The sequence below is a fragment of the Mirounga leonina genome, unplaced genomic scaffold (assembly GCF_011800145.1).
Source record: "Mirounga leonina isolate KUSES-001 unplaced genomic scaffold, KU_Mleo_1.0 Mir_179, whole genome shotgun sequence".
NCBI lineage: Eukaryota > Metazoa > Chordata > Mammalia > Carnivora > Phocidae > Mirounga > Mirounga leonina.
The window spans coordinates 1,890,346-1,904,877 of record NW_023270466.1 but is presented as its reverse complement, the minus strand read 5'-3'; the positions used below and the strand labels follow the sequence as shown (position 1 = coordinate 1,904,877).

At 41.0% G+C, this 14,532-nt stretch overlaps 1 protein-coding gene across 2 annotated transcripts; it reads left to right on the top strand.

Annotated features, from left to right (window-relative positions):
* The first annotated feature begins 75 nt into the window (after positions 1 to 75).
* Positions 76 to 13,886, top strand: CUNH9orf64 (chromosome unknown C9orf64 homolog). Of its 2 annotated transcripts, none has more exons than XM_035024394.1 (4): positions 76 to 561; positions 1,081 to 1,340; positions 9,219 to 9,414; positions 13,498 to 13,886. In XM_035024394.1, exons 1-4 carry the CDS (start codon positions 225 to 227, stop codon positions 13,728 to 13,730), a joined length of 1,026 nt encoding a protein of 341 aa, XP_034880285.1. In that variant the 5' UTR covers positions 76 to 224; the 3' UTR covers positions 13,731 to 13,886. The 2 variants fall into 2 exon arrangements, with proteins under 2 accessions (XP_034880285.1, XP_034880286.1); XM_035024395.1 differs by lacking the exon at positions 76 to 561 and adding an exon at positions 569 to 931 and having other exon boundaries at positions 13,498 to 13,885.
* The last annotated feature ends 646 nt before the right edge of the window (positions 13,887 to 14,532 follow it).

Here is a 14,532-nt window from a genome sequence, read left to right as displayed (position 1 = left end):
CAGCTGCCCTGCGCGGTGGAGGGAGGGAACCCGGAAGTCGCCCGCGCTGTTGGCTTTCAGAGCCGTTCTGGGAGGGCGGGGCCCTGTGAGGGCAGCGAGCCCACGCTGGGTAGGGAGGGACTGCTGCTGAGGGACCCGCACCCTTGCCCCGCCCAGGGAGGGAAGCGAGTTTGGCCAGCCCGCGGGTGAAAGCGCGGGTCACCAGTCCCAAAGGGAAGGACGGGATGGACGGGCCCCTAACTCCCAGGGAGTCCGCAAAATTCATTGCAGAGAATAGTCGGGATGTGTTCATCGACGACGGAGGCGTGCGGAGGGTGGCCGAGCTGCTGCTCGCCAAGGTCTCGGGGCCCGAGCTGCACCTGGGGGGCTGGAAGGCCCTTCACGAGCTGAATCCCAGGGCGGCTGACGAGGCCGCGGTCAACTGGGTGTTCGTGACAGACACGCTCAACTTCTCCTTCTGGTCGGAGCACGACGAGCACAAATGTCTAGTGGGGTACAGGGGGAAGACGTACAGCGGGTACTGGTCCCTGTGCGCCGCGGTCAACAGAGCCCTCGACGAAGGTTGGTGCCCCTTCTCCTGTCAGACCCAGCGAACGGCCTGTGAGGTTTCGGTTTACCGGCAGGGTCCCGAGGAACGAGTCGGGAAATGGCCTACGTGTTCGTAAGGCGAACTTTGAAGTTCTTCATTGCAGTTCTTACCTGCTTAAAATACAAGTGTGAGAAGAAGCTGGCATTAAGTCCTTAGTGAGAGATGATCCTGTTTACCATCATAGCTAAGTATACAAGCTTTCTAAAGAACGCCACTTTGATGACATCTGAAGAACAAAGGGACAGATATAACACATTTTATGCAGTCAAAATACATCTGGTGTAGTGTAACAATTGCTAGAAACGAATGAATAAGTACAGACGAGAAAATAGAAAATGAAGGGTATGCTTCTCATTTTTTAATTCTTCACCCATTTTTGGGGCATTTCTGGAACACTCATTTGCTTTCTTATTATTGTATGTTGTAAAAGCAAGGGTCTGATGAATATGAAAGTATGACGTTGTTCCTCTGCATTTTCTTTTTTCCCTAAGGGATACCTATAACCAGTGCTTCCTACTATGCCACAGTGACCCTGGATCAGGTTCAGCATATATTCCGTTCTGACACGGACGTTGCCATGCCTTTGATCGAAGAGAGGCATCGGATTCTTAATGAAACCGGGAAAATTCTGCTTGAGAAGTTCGAAGGCTCTTTTCTGAATTGCGTCCGAAAAAGTGAAAAAAGTGCACAGAAGTTAATGCACCTGGTAGTTGAAAGCTTTCCTTCTTACAGAGATGTGACTCAGTTTGAGGTGAGCTGCTTCTGTTGGGGATTTTAGAATTCTTAATTATCTTCTCAGTTAACTTTTTTACTTCCAGAACTCCTTTTGAGATTTAAAAACTTAAGTTTTGAAGTTCCTTCCTTGTGGACAAGGAACAGTAACAAAATTGTTAGTGTTTCAAAGACATTACTTTTCTTAGTTTTCTAATTAATATATTTCCTTTATTTTTCTTTTTTTCTTTGTCCTTTTAAAATGTTTCAAAGCTACAAAACACTGAACCTTCAATATGATGCTATTTAGGGACAATGAGGTCCTTTTACAACTTCAAAAAATTTACTTCATTGGATGAAAATCAGAATGTATTTCTAAATCCTCTCTAATAAAAAGTATTTTTTGAGGCTCTAACACACACACACATATATATATATATATATATATATATATACACACACACACTGTGTTTTCTTTTTCACACGTGGAATACTTGAACAGTGTTATTTTCTTTTTCTTTAAACAGATGTACTTTTAAAATGGTAAACATTTGGTATACCTTTCCACTGTACACCTGGGTTCTGTTTTTGTAAAATTCTCTTAGAATTCACTATCATTGTGTGTTGTTGTTTTTTTTAAAGATTTTATTTATTTATTTGAGAGAGAGAGAGAGAACATGAGAGGGGGAAGGGTCAGAGGGAGAAGCAGACTCCCTGCCGAGCAGGGAGCCCGATGCGGGACTCGATCCCAGGACTCCAGGATCATGACCTGAGCCGAAGGCAGTCGCTTAACCAACTGAGCCACCCAGGCGCCCTATCATTGTGTGTTTTAACTGTGGCAAAGAATTGAAAGCAACTTCAGAGGAATCACATAATATAAATCTATTGAATAAGTTCATGAATGCTTAAATCATATTGAAATTTTAAAGCTACCCTTTTGAAATCACAATTCAACGACTAACAAAAATTCCCAATGATATTGTTTAAGTCGCTCTTTATGATTTACAAGGTGTTTGCATGTACACTCTCATTAGATCCATAGAAGAGCTCTGTGGGGCCTAAGGACAAGGATCATTACTGCCCTGTTTGTAGACCAGGAACCAAAGTCTAAAGAGAAAGGTTAACTGGTTTATCTTACATCATTTAGTCAGGAAATAAATAGCTAGCTTTTCAATTCTGTAAAGTGAGAGATGCCTGATAATGTTAAGATTCTTTTATTTTTCAAAGATTTTATTTTTATTTATTCATTTGAGAGAGCGAGCATGAGCAAGGGGGAGAGGCAGCGGGAGAAGCAGATTCCCACTGAGCAGAGCCAGATGTGGGGCTTGATCCCAGGAACAGGAGATCATGACCTGAGCCGAAGGCAGATGCTTAACCATCTGAGCCACCCAGGCGCCTCAGTTAAGATTCTTTTAATTGCAAGTGACAGACACAAAACTAAAAAAACCTTAAGCAAAATGAAGAATTTGGGGATAGGAACATTGAGGATCAAGGACTCAGTGCCATCAGGATTCAGTCACTACTCTTTGATTCTCTTGGCTCTGTATTTCTCGCAGACTAGCTTTCTCCATGAAGGAGATGTTCATGAATTTTGCATCTTATTGCTTCAACCACCAGAGAGAGAGCGGGAGGGAGGGGTAGACACCCTCTCAGGTACCGTTCTAAAATTCCTGGCTAAATACTGATCAAATCGGCAGGGATTATGATCAATGAAGTGTGGCTGAAGGGGCTGTGGGTGGGGCAGAAGCAGTTCCTAGAAAAGAGACCCTAGACCACTGCTAAATTTCATTTTGTTCTGACTAACCGTTTTGCTGATGCAGAGGTTACTTTGAGATTTATCTTTGTCTTTTTTTTTTTAAAGATTTTATTTATAAAGATTTTATTTATTAGAGAGCAAGACACACACACACACACACACACACGGTGGTGGTTGAGAGCATGAGCAGTGGGAGGGGCAGAGGGAGAAGCTGAGCAGGGAGTCTGATGCGGGTCCCAGGACCCTATCTGAACTGAAGGCAAACACCTAACCGACTGAGCCACCCAGGCACCCCTATCTTTGTCTCAACCTTTTTTAAAGAAACTGTGGATCAAGTTCCTTGGTTCATGATTCAGGCCATCTCAGTGTATTCGTGTATAAAAAAATGAAACTGCCATTCATGTGGCTAAGAATCCATGTATTCCAGAATCAACATTGGTTGTAGCAGAAGGGCTAAGAGTAAATTTAGGATGACTTCAGGATGGAATAAATTCATGACATGTAGTTTGTTTGTCTTGAAGTAGTCTTGAGTTTTTGTTTTTGTGGAAGAAAGAGTAAACTTTTTTGGTAGATGGTAATACCAATTTAGTAAGCAACTTACTGATTTTCTATTTTATTACAGCACAGTGCTTTTGATTTACTTTGCTGAAAAGTTCAGTTTTTTAAAAACTGTGCCGGGAGGGGTGCCTGGGTGGCTCAGTCGTTAGCGTCTGCCTTCAGCTCAGGTCTTGATCCCAGGGTCCTGGGGTCGAGCCCCGCATCGGGTTCCCTGCTCTGCGGGAAGTCTGCTTCTCCCTCTCCCACTTCCCCTGCTTGTGTTCCCTCTCTCGCTGTCTCTTTCTCTGTCAAATAAATAAATAAAATCCTTAAAAATAAATAAATAAATAAATAAATAAAATAAATCAGCCTTAAAATTAATCTATATCCTGGCACAGTTGTGTTTTTTTTTAAGATTTTATTTACTTATCTGACAGAGAAAGAGACAGCGAGAGAGGGAACACAAGCAGGGGGAGTGGGAGAGGGAGAAGCAGGCTTCCCTCAGAGCAGGGAGCCCGATGCGGGGCTCGATCCCAGGACCCTGGGATCAAGACTGAGCCACCCAGGCGCCCCAAGGCTGATATATTTTAAAATGAATATTAGTACCTGGACCGTTTCCCATCAGTACTCTTTTCTAAAAAACATTCTTAAAGAAAAATCCCCGGGGCACCTGGGTGGCTCAGTCGGTTAAGCGACTGCCTTCGGCTCAGGTCATGATCCTGGAGTCCCGGGATCGAGTCCCGCATCGGGCTCCCTGCTCGGCGGGGAGCCTGCTTCTCCCTCTGACCCTCCCCCCTCTCATGTGCTCTCTCTCTCACTCTCTCAAATAAATGAATAAATAAAATCTTAAAAAAAAAAAAAATCCCCAAAATGTAACAAAAATCATACTTAAGGATTCTGACACTTTCTTAAAGGAGTATTATATTTTTTCATTTATTTTTTTCCAAAAGATTATCATTAGTGTTACCCAAAAGCAACTTATTTCCTATGATTCCTAACATAGCACAGAGCACATATTCATTTAAAAGATATGTAAATAGGGGTGCCTGGGTGGCTCAGTCGTTAGGCGTCTGCCTTTGGCTCAGGTCATGATCCCAGGGTCCTGGGATCGAGCCCCACATTGGGCTCCCTGCTCAGCGGGAAGCCTGCTTCTCTCCCTCCCACTCCCCCTGCTTGTGTTCCTGCTCTCGCTCTCTCTCTCTCTCTGTCAAATAAATAATAAAATCTTTAAAAAATAAAAAAATAAAAAAATAAAATAAAAGATATGTAAATAGTAAGGAGTGCCTGGCTGGTTTATTCAGTGGAGCATGCGACTCATAATCTTGGGGTTGTAAATTCAAGCCCCATGTTGGGTGTAGAGATTGTTTAAAAATAAAATATACATAACGTACTTTGGGCAATTAACTCCAAATCTAGAGGAGTTCTGAGCCTTTTAGGACTGCTTTTGAAATTGAGAAAGTGTTAAAATCAAGTGTATGTGTTTTGTTTTTGTTTTTTTAAGATTTGTTTATTTAGAGAGAGAGAGCACAAGATAGGGTAGGGGCAGAGAGAGGGAGACAAGCAGACTCCCTGCTGAGCAGGGAGCCCTACCCAGGGCTCAGTTCCAGGACCCCAAGATCATGACCTGAGCCAAAACCAAGAGTCAGATGCTTAACCTACTGAGCCACCCAGGCACCCCATTAAACAATAATAATAATAATTCTCTCACAGCCCAGTTGTTTTCATAGTACCATTTTTAATGACTTCACAGTAGTATTCCACTATAGGGATGTACAATCCCATAATTATTTGCCCAACAATTGTGTTTGATACACAGTTTTATTTTTTAAATTGAATTTTATGTCATGTTGTTTTCAGTTTTATGTGATAACAAGCAATACTGCACAATCGTTTAACACTTGTAATTATTTTCTTAGAATGAATGGAATCATAGTAATGGAATTGCTGAGTCAGAGCATGGCCTGGATTTTCAGGCTTGTGATACATAAAAATGCTAACAGTTCTCTAGAAAGATGATAACGAAGATGATCAGCAGCAGCATAGGAGAATGTTCTTTTCCCAGCTCCTTCTTAACATGGTGATAGTATTGGTTGCTATATTTTTTAATATTTAACAAGTTGCATAAAATAGTCATAATTTTTTTTTTTTTTTTTGCGAGAGAGAGAATGAGAGACAGAGAGCATGAGAGGGGAGTGGGTCAGAGGGAGAAGCAGACTCCCCGCTGAGCAGGGAGCCTGATGTGGGACTCGATCCAGGGACTCCAGGATCATGACCTGAGCCGAAGGCAGTCGCTTAACCAACTGAGCCACCCAGGCGCCCTAGTCATAATTGTTTTTAATGTATATTTATTTACTTAGATTATCACTCATTTTTAAACATTATAAACAAATTAATAAACTTTTAATTTGGACAGATTTTAGATCAGTGATTTCCTAACCTGGTTGTACTCCAGAATCAGCCAGGAAGCTTTAAAATTCAGATACATTTCCAAAGCAGCTCTGATTTAGAGCATATAGTAACAGTGTAAAAGTCCTAATGAATAAATCAGCTTCCCTCAGGCTATTGTCTTTACTGTGACATACTAACAAAGTGCATGAAAAACGTGGTCTTTTTTTTTTTTTTAAAGATTTTATTTATTTATTTATTTATTTATTTATTTATTTGACAGAGAGAGACACAGCGAGAGAGGGAGCACAAGCAGGGGGAGTGGGAGAGAGAGAAGCAGGCTTCCCGCAGAGCAGGGAGCCCAATGCGGGGCTCGATCCCAGAACCTGGGATCATGACCTGAGCTGAAGGCAGAGGCTTAAGGACTGAGCCACCGAGGTGCCCCTAAAAATGTGGTCTTTTTTGATACTTTAATCACTAACATTTTATGTTACTCTTAAGCATTTGTAATTCCTTTTTTTTTTTTTTTAAGATTTTATTTATTTGACAGAGAAACACAGTGAGAGAGGGAACACAAGCAGGCAGAGGGAGAGGGAGAAGCAGGCTTCCCGTGGAGCAGGGAGCTCGATGCAGGCTCAGTGCGGGGCTCGATCCCAGGACCCTGGGATCATGACTTCAGCCAAAGGCAGACGCTTAACGACTGAGCCATCCAGGCGCCCCAAGCATTTGTAATTCTTTTTAAAGATTTTTTTTTTTTTTTTTTTTTTTTTGAGACAGAGAGAATGAGAGAGAGAGAGCACATGAGAGGGGGGAGGGTCAGAGGCAGAAGCAGGCTCCCTGCCGAGCAGGGAGCCTGATGCGGGACTCGATCCAGGGACTCCAGGATCATGACCTGAGCCGAAGGCAGTCGCTTAACCAACTGAGCCACCCAGGCGCCCCAAGCATTTGTAATTCTTGACCTTTCTAATTTGTTCATGATACATTTGTTGAAGAGAATCAACTCAATGGTCATGGATTTTTTTTTCAGTGATAATAATTGTTTTATAAAGGTACTATTTTGAAAATATTTTATTCACCAAGCAATATTATGGAACACTTAGGGAATTGTTATTTTGGGATTCGCTGGTATTTTCAGTGATATCAGTTAATATTTTAGAGGTGAAGAATTTGATTACTAAAATCATTTGATTACTAAAACCATATCAGCTTGTTAAGAAAATGTTTGATAGATAACTTGAATTTATTTTTAGACTCCTCACTTGAATCTTTTGTTTTTTTTTCAAGGGTATTATAATCTAATCTTTGTGATATACTAGTTGGCTACCATGGAAACAGTGGTCATGATGTGACAATTTATGTTTTGTTAGATGCTAGCACTGATTTTGTTACGTAAGTCTGGTTCCTGTATTTTTCCACTTTGATCTATGGATCTTATTAAAAATAGGAGATAATAGCTTCTATCTCTTACAGTAAACATGATGTAATAATTGTGTTTGATGCACAGATTTATTTTTTATATTAAGTTTTATGTCTTACTCTTTAATACACTAGACTTAAATATAAACCTAGTTATCATATGTAGTTTCCAGTCCAACAATTGCCAGGTTGTCATATTTTGATAGGTTTGGAAATATGGGCTATTCCCAAATGATGTAGAGATACTTTTTTTTTTTTAAGGGTTTTATTTATTTGAGACAAAAAGAACGCACGCGTGCACAAGCACGAATGCGGGGAGGGGTAGAGGGACTAGCAGACTCCCCGCTGAAGCTGAATACAGAGCCTGAGATCATGACCTGAGCCAGTCAGACGCTTAACTGACTGAGCCACCCAGGCGCCCCTAGGGATACTTAATGGTGATTTGTTCCCCCCAGCACTCTCATTTATAGACTTTACATCCTGTAAAAAAATGAGCATATGTGTTTGCTCTGGAAAACAAGATACCGAATTTCTTAAAGGTGGTTTTAGGCAATTTACTTAGTAAAAGTAGTTCTGGATTGATTGCAATAGATATACCTTAAGGTTAGGCAAAATTAGGTTATTTCTCATTAGGACAGAGTATCACTGGAGTTTGTTTTAGTAAATAAAGGAACCTATGTTATCATCTTAAGGAATTTTCACATGGAGCCTTTCCTTGAAGGATTTAATTTCTTATGTTATTTACTTATTAAAACATTCTCCAAAGTGGACAGAATAAATTTTGGGACTCAGTAATATTGATTTTCTCCTTTAGCAGACAAGCAGCTATAAAAGATGATTTGAGATTTTTACCTTTGGTATTAGGATTAGGATTAGATTGTAATTATCCATGTCTTTCCATAGTTTATGCTGATCTGCGTTTGTAATTTTATAGAGAATTTTTGAGTTAAATTATAACCCACTATCCTGTAATGCTTGGTTAAATTTGTTTCTTTGTTGTATAAATATAATTGGGAGTTTATTTTGTTCTGTGGGCTTACATTACTGATTTTGACCATTTCCAAAAAGGTAGACTTGATAAATTCTGGCTGTTGATCAGTTATGTCTTTATCTCTGAAATACATTTATCATATTATCTGAAAGACAACAGTTAAAAGTTGAATGTTGTGATTCTCTTCAGAGATGAGTTTAAGGATGTTTGTTTTGGGGTGCCTGGGTGGCTCAGTCATTAAGCGTCTGCCTTCGGCTCAGATCATGATCCCACGATTCTGGGATTGAGCCCTGTGTCAGGCTGTCAGGTTCCCTGCTCCGTGGGAAGGCTGCTTCTCCCTCTCCCCCTCCCTCTGCTTGTGTTCCCTCTCTCACTGTGTCTCTCTCTGTCAAATAAATAAATAAAATCTTTTTTTTTTTTTTAAGGGATGTTTGTTTTCTTCTTTATACTCTTCACGAATTATGTTGCAATCAGAAAAATTTAAGAAGCTTTCCAAAGAAATACTGTCTAGCCATTAAAAAGAATAAGCAGGTGGGTTATAGTGACACAAATATATATATGAGGTAATGTCATTGAAAAAGAACACTAAATACCACAATTACCACAGTTGTATTTTATGTGCCTTGAAAAATATAGGAAGTAAATTTGGAGTGAAAGAGATAATTTAATATTTATTAGAGTCCCTTTTTTTTCTATAAAAGGTCCATAAATTCTTACCAACACTAAAATTATTGCACCCTTGAGAAATGTTTTCAATGTGTGCCCTTTTTTTTATAGTATACATAAAAGCTATCGGATACCCAGGTAACATTTATATTCTCTTCATTCATCAGGGGAAAAGAATTTCTTTTTACAAACGGGCCCAAATCCTCGTGGCAGATACGTGGAGTGTGTTAGAGGGGAAAGGAGACGGCTGCTTTAAAGACATCTCCAGTATCACCATGTTTGCCGACTATAGATTACCTCAGGTTCTTGTTCACCTCGGAGCGCTGTACTACTCCAAGGAATTACTGGAAAAGCTTCTCAAAGGTTTGCCAGCTTAAGACATTCTTTGTTATACTATGAATTGTGATTGAGTCTCTGTCTTGTTTCTTTCACAGAAGTTCTCCTTTCCTTTAAAAAAAAAAAAGCACTGTTTATTGTTAAAAGCACATGTAAAGGGGCACCTGGGTGGCTCAGTCAGTTGAGAGTCTGCCTTCGGTTCAGGTCATGGTCCCAAGGTCCTGGGATCAAGCCCCGCATCAGTCTCTCTGCTCAGCGGGGAGCCTGCTTCTCCTTCTTCCTCTGCCTGCCGCTCTTCCTGCTGTGCTCTCTCTCTGTCAAATAAATAAATAAAATCTTAAAAAAAAAAAAGGCACATGTAAAGAAAAATGCAGGGACAATTGAAGTAAGAGAAAATCACTTTTTTTTTTAAAGATTTTATTTATTTATTTATTTGACAGAGAGAGAGGGAACACAAGCAGGGGGAGTGGGAGAGGGAGAAGCAGACTCCCCGCTGAGCAGGGAGCCCGACTGGGGGCTCGATCCCAGGACCCTGGGATCATGACCTGAGCTGAAGGCAGATACTTAATAACTGAGCCACCCAGGCGCCCCGAAAATTGCTTTTTGTTGTTGTTTACACTGTAGAATGTAGGGAATTACACTATTTAGTCATAGTTTCAGAGCCTCATCTTAAAATGAAACTGAAGTTTCTGTTACCTGAAGGTGTGTGATGGATGCTAGGTCCATCAGGTGTAGTATTTGAAGAGTGTTAATTAAGCAGCGAAGCGCACACTACACTATGAAATAAGAGGTGGCCTGAGATAGGTAACATGCAGTGGGTTTCAAGTCAGGAGGCTCCAACGTCTGCCACTGGGTTACCTTGCATGAGTCATTTGCTTTTCTAGGCTCATTTATTTATCATTATTGGATTCAGTTATTGATTCCCAAGAGCGGGAGCCTTGTTATAATAAATGAGCATAGAAAATTATGTTTGTGTGAAAATCAGCTTTTTTTAAAGTTTTTATTTAAATTCTAATTCGTTAACATAGAGTGTAATATTGGTTTCAGGGGTAGAATTTAATGATTAGCTTTTTGGGTTTTTTTGGTTTTTTTTTTTAAAGATTTTATTTATTTATTTGAGAGAGAGAATGAGAGAGAGCACATGAGAGGGGAAGGGTCAGAGGGAGAAGCAGACTCCCCGCCGAGCAGGGAGCCCGATGCGGGACTCGATCCAGGGACTCCAGGATCGTGACCTGAGCCGAAGGCAGTCGCTTAACCAACTGAGCCACCCAGGCGCCCTAGCTTTTTGTTTTTTAAACATGTCTTTGTATAAGAAAAATAATTATATAATTTTCACGTTAAGTTCTCTCTTTTGAATGCAGTATTTTCAGCTATTTTTTTAATTTTAGAAGAAAGTAGTTGTTTGCTTGTTTTTTTAAGATTTTATTTATTTATTTGAGAGAGAGCGTGCATGCACAAGCAAGGGAAGGGGCAGAGGAAGAGGGAGAAGCTGACTCCCCACTGAGCCGGGAGCCCGATGTGGGGCTCAGTGTGGGGCTTGATCCCAGGACCCCAGGATCATGACCTGAGCCAAAGGCAAACGCCTAACTGACTGAGCCACCTAGGCACCCCAAAGCAGGTAGTTTTTATGACTGAATAATTTTCTCTTGTGAAATAGATTTCAATCACCCAAAATAAGAATAACACAGAATATAAAGAATATAAATTATTGCTGTGGTTGCTTCTACCAGTTTTTATGCTGCCTTGGGCAATCCATTTTATCCCTCTGTTTCTTCATTTGAAAATAAAGCTATCTTACGTTGTAATGATCATGTCCTGGATCATTAATTATTGGATACCAAACATTTAAGCATTCGGGGCTTCTTTTCCATGTAGCCATATGCAGCTGATCTTTTTTTGGCCGGTCTGTCCACTGCTGGTTCCTATCCATAACCATTCTCTTGCCTGGTTTCCCTCACCCACATTTTCTTTTTTTTTCCAGTTCAATTCCTACACATCCATGAGAGCTTAGCTCAAATACTATCTCCTCCACATAGCTTTTTCCAGCTTTTCATGATTTGTGCACCTCCTCCTTCTGAATGTTTATAGCACCCAATTGTCTCTGCTACTGTGGGGGAAACCCTGCTGAGAACGGATCATGTGGCACAACCGTACAGAGTGGTCTGAATTTTCTTCTGCCATCCATTGCAACTGCAGAGGCCCTCTTCCAGATGTCCAGCTGCAGCTGTTGTTACTGCCTCTGTTATACCCAGAGCGTGATCTCATTTCTTTGCCTCTTAGTTTATTTAAGCAAAGTTGGATTTTTTTCAAAAAGTACTTCATTAGCAAACTTAGAGGAGAAACAAACTATAAACGTAAAGGAGTACACACAAGGATAGCACACTAGTTTTTAAAAACTATCTGAAGTGAAATCTAGAACCAGGTAACTTGACTAGATGAGGTAGAACCTTCCTTAACTGGCCTTCAGTGATACTTCTTCCAAATTTGAGGATAGGTTACACTTATATATGTATATTTTTTTCCTCTCTCCTCTTCTGAATATCTCCAGGCTAGCCCTTGGAAAACCTACCCAGATTTCCATCCATTTTATCTTTTTTTGGGGGGTGGTGGTGGTAAATACAGTCTTTTCACTTTATTTTAATATGAATTTAGATTCTTTTTTTTTCTGTCCATTTTATCTTTAACCCATCTCTTCACCAAAGGCATATTTTTTTAGCCAGTTATAAATACTGCCAATCCAGTTTGGCTAAATTTATATTCTTCACTCTGATTCTAGGGCTGACACCAGTCATGGTATTTAAGGCCCACCCTAATCCAGTATGACCTTATCTTGATTACATCTGCAAAGATGCTATTTACAAGTAGGGCCACATTCACCTGTACCAGGAGTTAGGGCTTGAATGTGACTTTTTGGAGGACACAGTTCAATACTACAGTTACTTATTGGATGGAGGGGACGTAAGTAATGCTATTTAAGATCCCAGGTGCGACAGTGGGCCCTAGTGGGGCTGGGGCATTGTCCTACTTTTCAGTGGATCACAGGGCCTCTTAGGTACTATGAAGCTCTGTGGAAGGCTGCAGATTGGTGGTCAGAGGCCAAATATAACCTGCAGGTGTGTTTTGTTTGGCCTGACCAGTCAGTGTTTTAAGCACTTTTAGTTACTTACTAACCTTGACAATTAGGAGATTTCACATGAAAATCAGACTTTTTTTTTTTTTTTTTTTAAGTGGACTCCACACCCAACATGGGGCTTGAAACTATGACCCTGAAATCAAGAGTCCCATGCTCTACCAACTGAGCCAGGCAGGCACCCCAAAAATCAAACTTTCTGACTTCACTTGTAAAAGGGGGAGAAATATGGGGACACTGGGTCTACCATTAGACAGGGCAGCACACATTCTGTAGCTCACGACAGTTTGCATCTGGCTGTGGCATTCCCTTACTGTGTCTCCCTGATCCTTAGAGGCAGTTGAGTTGATGAGCCCAGTTTTAGCCTCAGTGGCAAAGTACAGCCAGTACCCATCTTGCAGAATCAGCTACACCCCGGAGATGGGCACTGAAGAGACTTGTGGGGCCTGTGAAGCTCTCAGCTACATATTCAGGGAGGGCTTGCCCAAAGGATCCTGAATCCAAAGAACAGTGGTGGTCTTCCTTGCTCAGGTGAACAACTTTGATTTCTTAGGTTCTGCTTGATGCACTTAGGACGTGCCTAAGACAATGTTCAGTTTTCAAGTGAGAAAGGGAGGTATTGTTTATTTGGCCCCCTTGGAGTCCTCCAAATTTTGCAATGTTTTTTTTTTTTTTCTGACATCAAATCCAATTTTAAATCCTTTGTTTTCAAGAATTTAATAATCTTGCTGTCATATTTTTAAATTTCTGGTGACCCCATGTTCATTTAGCAGCTATTTATTGGGGAGCGTATGTGCAAGGTGCTCTGCTACCTCCCAGGAATAGTGACGCAAGCCAGACACGGCCCCTGCTCTTGTGGAATGTGCAATTTTGAATTAATGCCTGAGTTTAGAAGTGGTTTAAATGACCCCAAATCAAGTCCGTGTAGATTTTTTGTTATTGATGCTTAGTACTTGCTCTGTTTTTTTTCCCCCTTGCAGGAGAAATGCTCTCGTATGGGGATAGGCAAGAGGTGGAAATCAGAGGGTGCTCACTTTGGTGTGTTGAACTGATCCGGGATTGCCTTCTGAAGCTTATTGAAAAAAAGGGTGAAAAAACTAGCGGAGAGATCAATTCTATTCTTCTGGATTATTACTTGTGGGACTACGCCCGTGACCACCGGGAAGATATGAAGGGAATTCCCTTTCATCACACACGCTGCATATATTATTGATCCAAAGTAAACTTGCATTTTTGTATCACATAATCATTTGTACAGTTTCGCCTTAATATTAAGAGAAGGTAGGGGTGCCTGGGTGGCTCAGTCGGTTAAGTGTCTGCCTTCGGCTCAGATCATGATCCCAGAGTCCTGGGATCAAGCCCCATATGGGGCTCTCTGCTCAGTGGGGAGTCTGCTGCTCTCTCTCCCACTCCCCCTGCTTGTGTTCCCTCTCTCGCAGTCAAATAAATAAAATCTTTAAAAAAAGGGAAAAAAAAAGAGAAGGTAGTAGACGTTACAGCAACAAGACAAGTGATTACCCAGTCTCACTTAAAAAATTTTTCCTGACCCATCACTCTGCATTCCCAACTTTGTCCTTTGTCTGCTTGTTGAGTTTTGATTGTATTTTTCTTTTCTGTGGGCACATGACAGGAAAAATGAAGGAATTGTGATGCTCTCTTTAAAGCTCACATCTCTTAAAATTAATCATGCCTTGGGCGCCTGGGTGGCTCAGTTGGTTAAGTGACTGCCTTCAGCTCAGGTCATGATCCCAGGGTTCTGGGATCAAGTCCCACATCGGGCTCGCCCTGCTCTGCAGGGAGCCTGCTTCTCCCTCTGCCTCTGCCTGCCACTCCCCTGCTTGTGCTCTCTCTCTCTCTCTCTGTGTCAAATAAATAAATAAATAAATAAATAAATAAATAAATAAATAAATAAATAAAATCTTTAAAAAAAAATTAATCATGCCTTATAATGTGATTAGTCATCAGTGATAATATTTCATCCGTTCAATTGGTATCTTTTCTCAGGGTGTACTAAT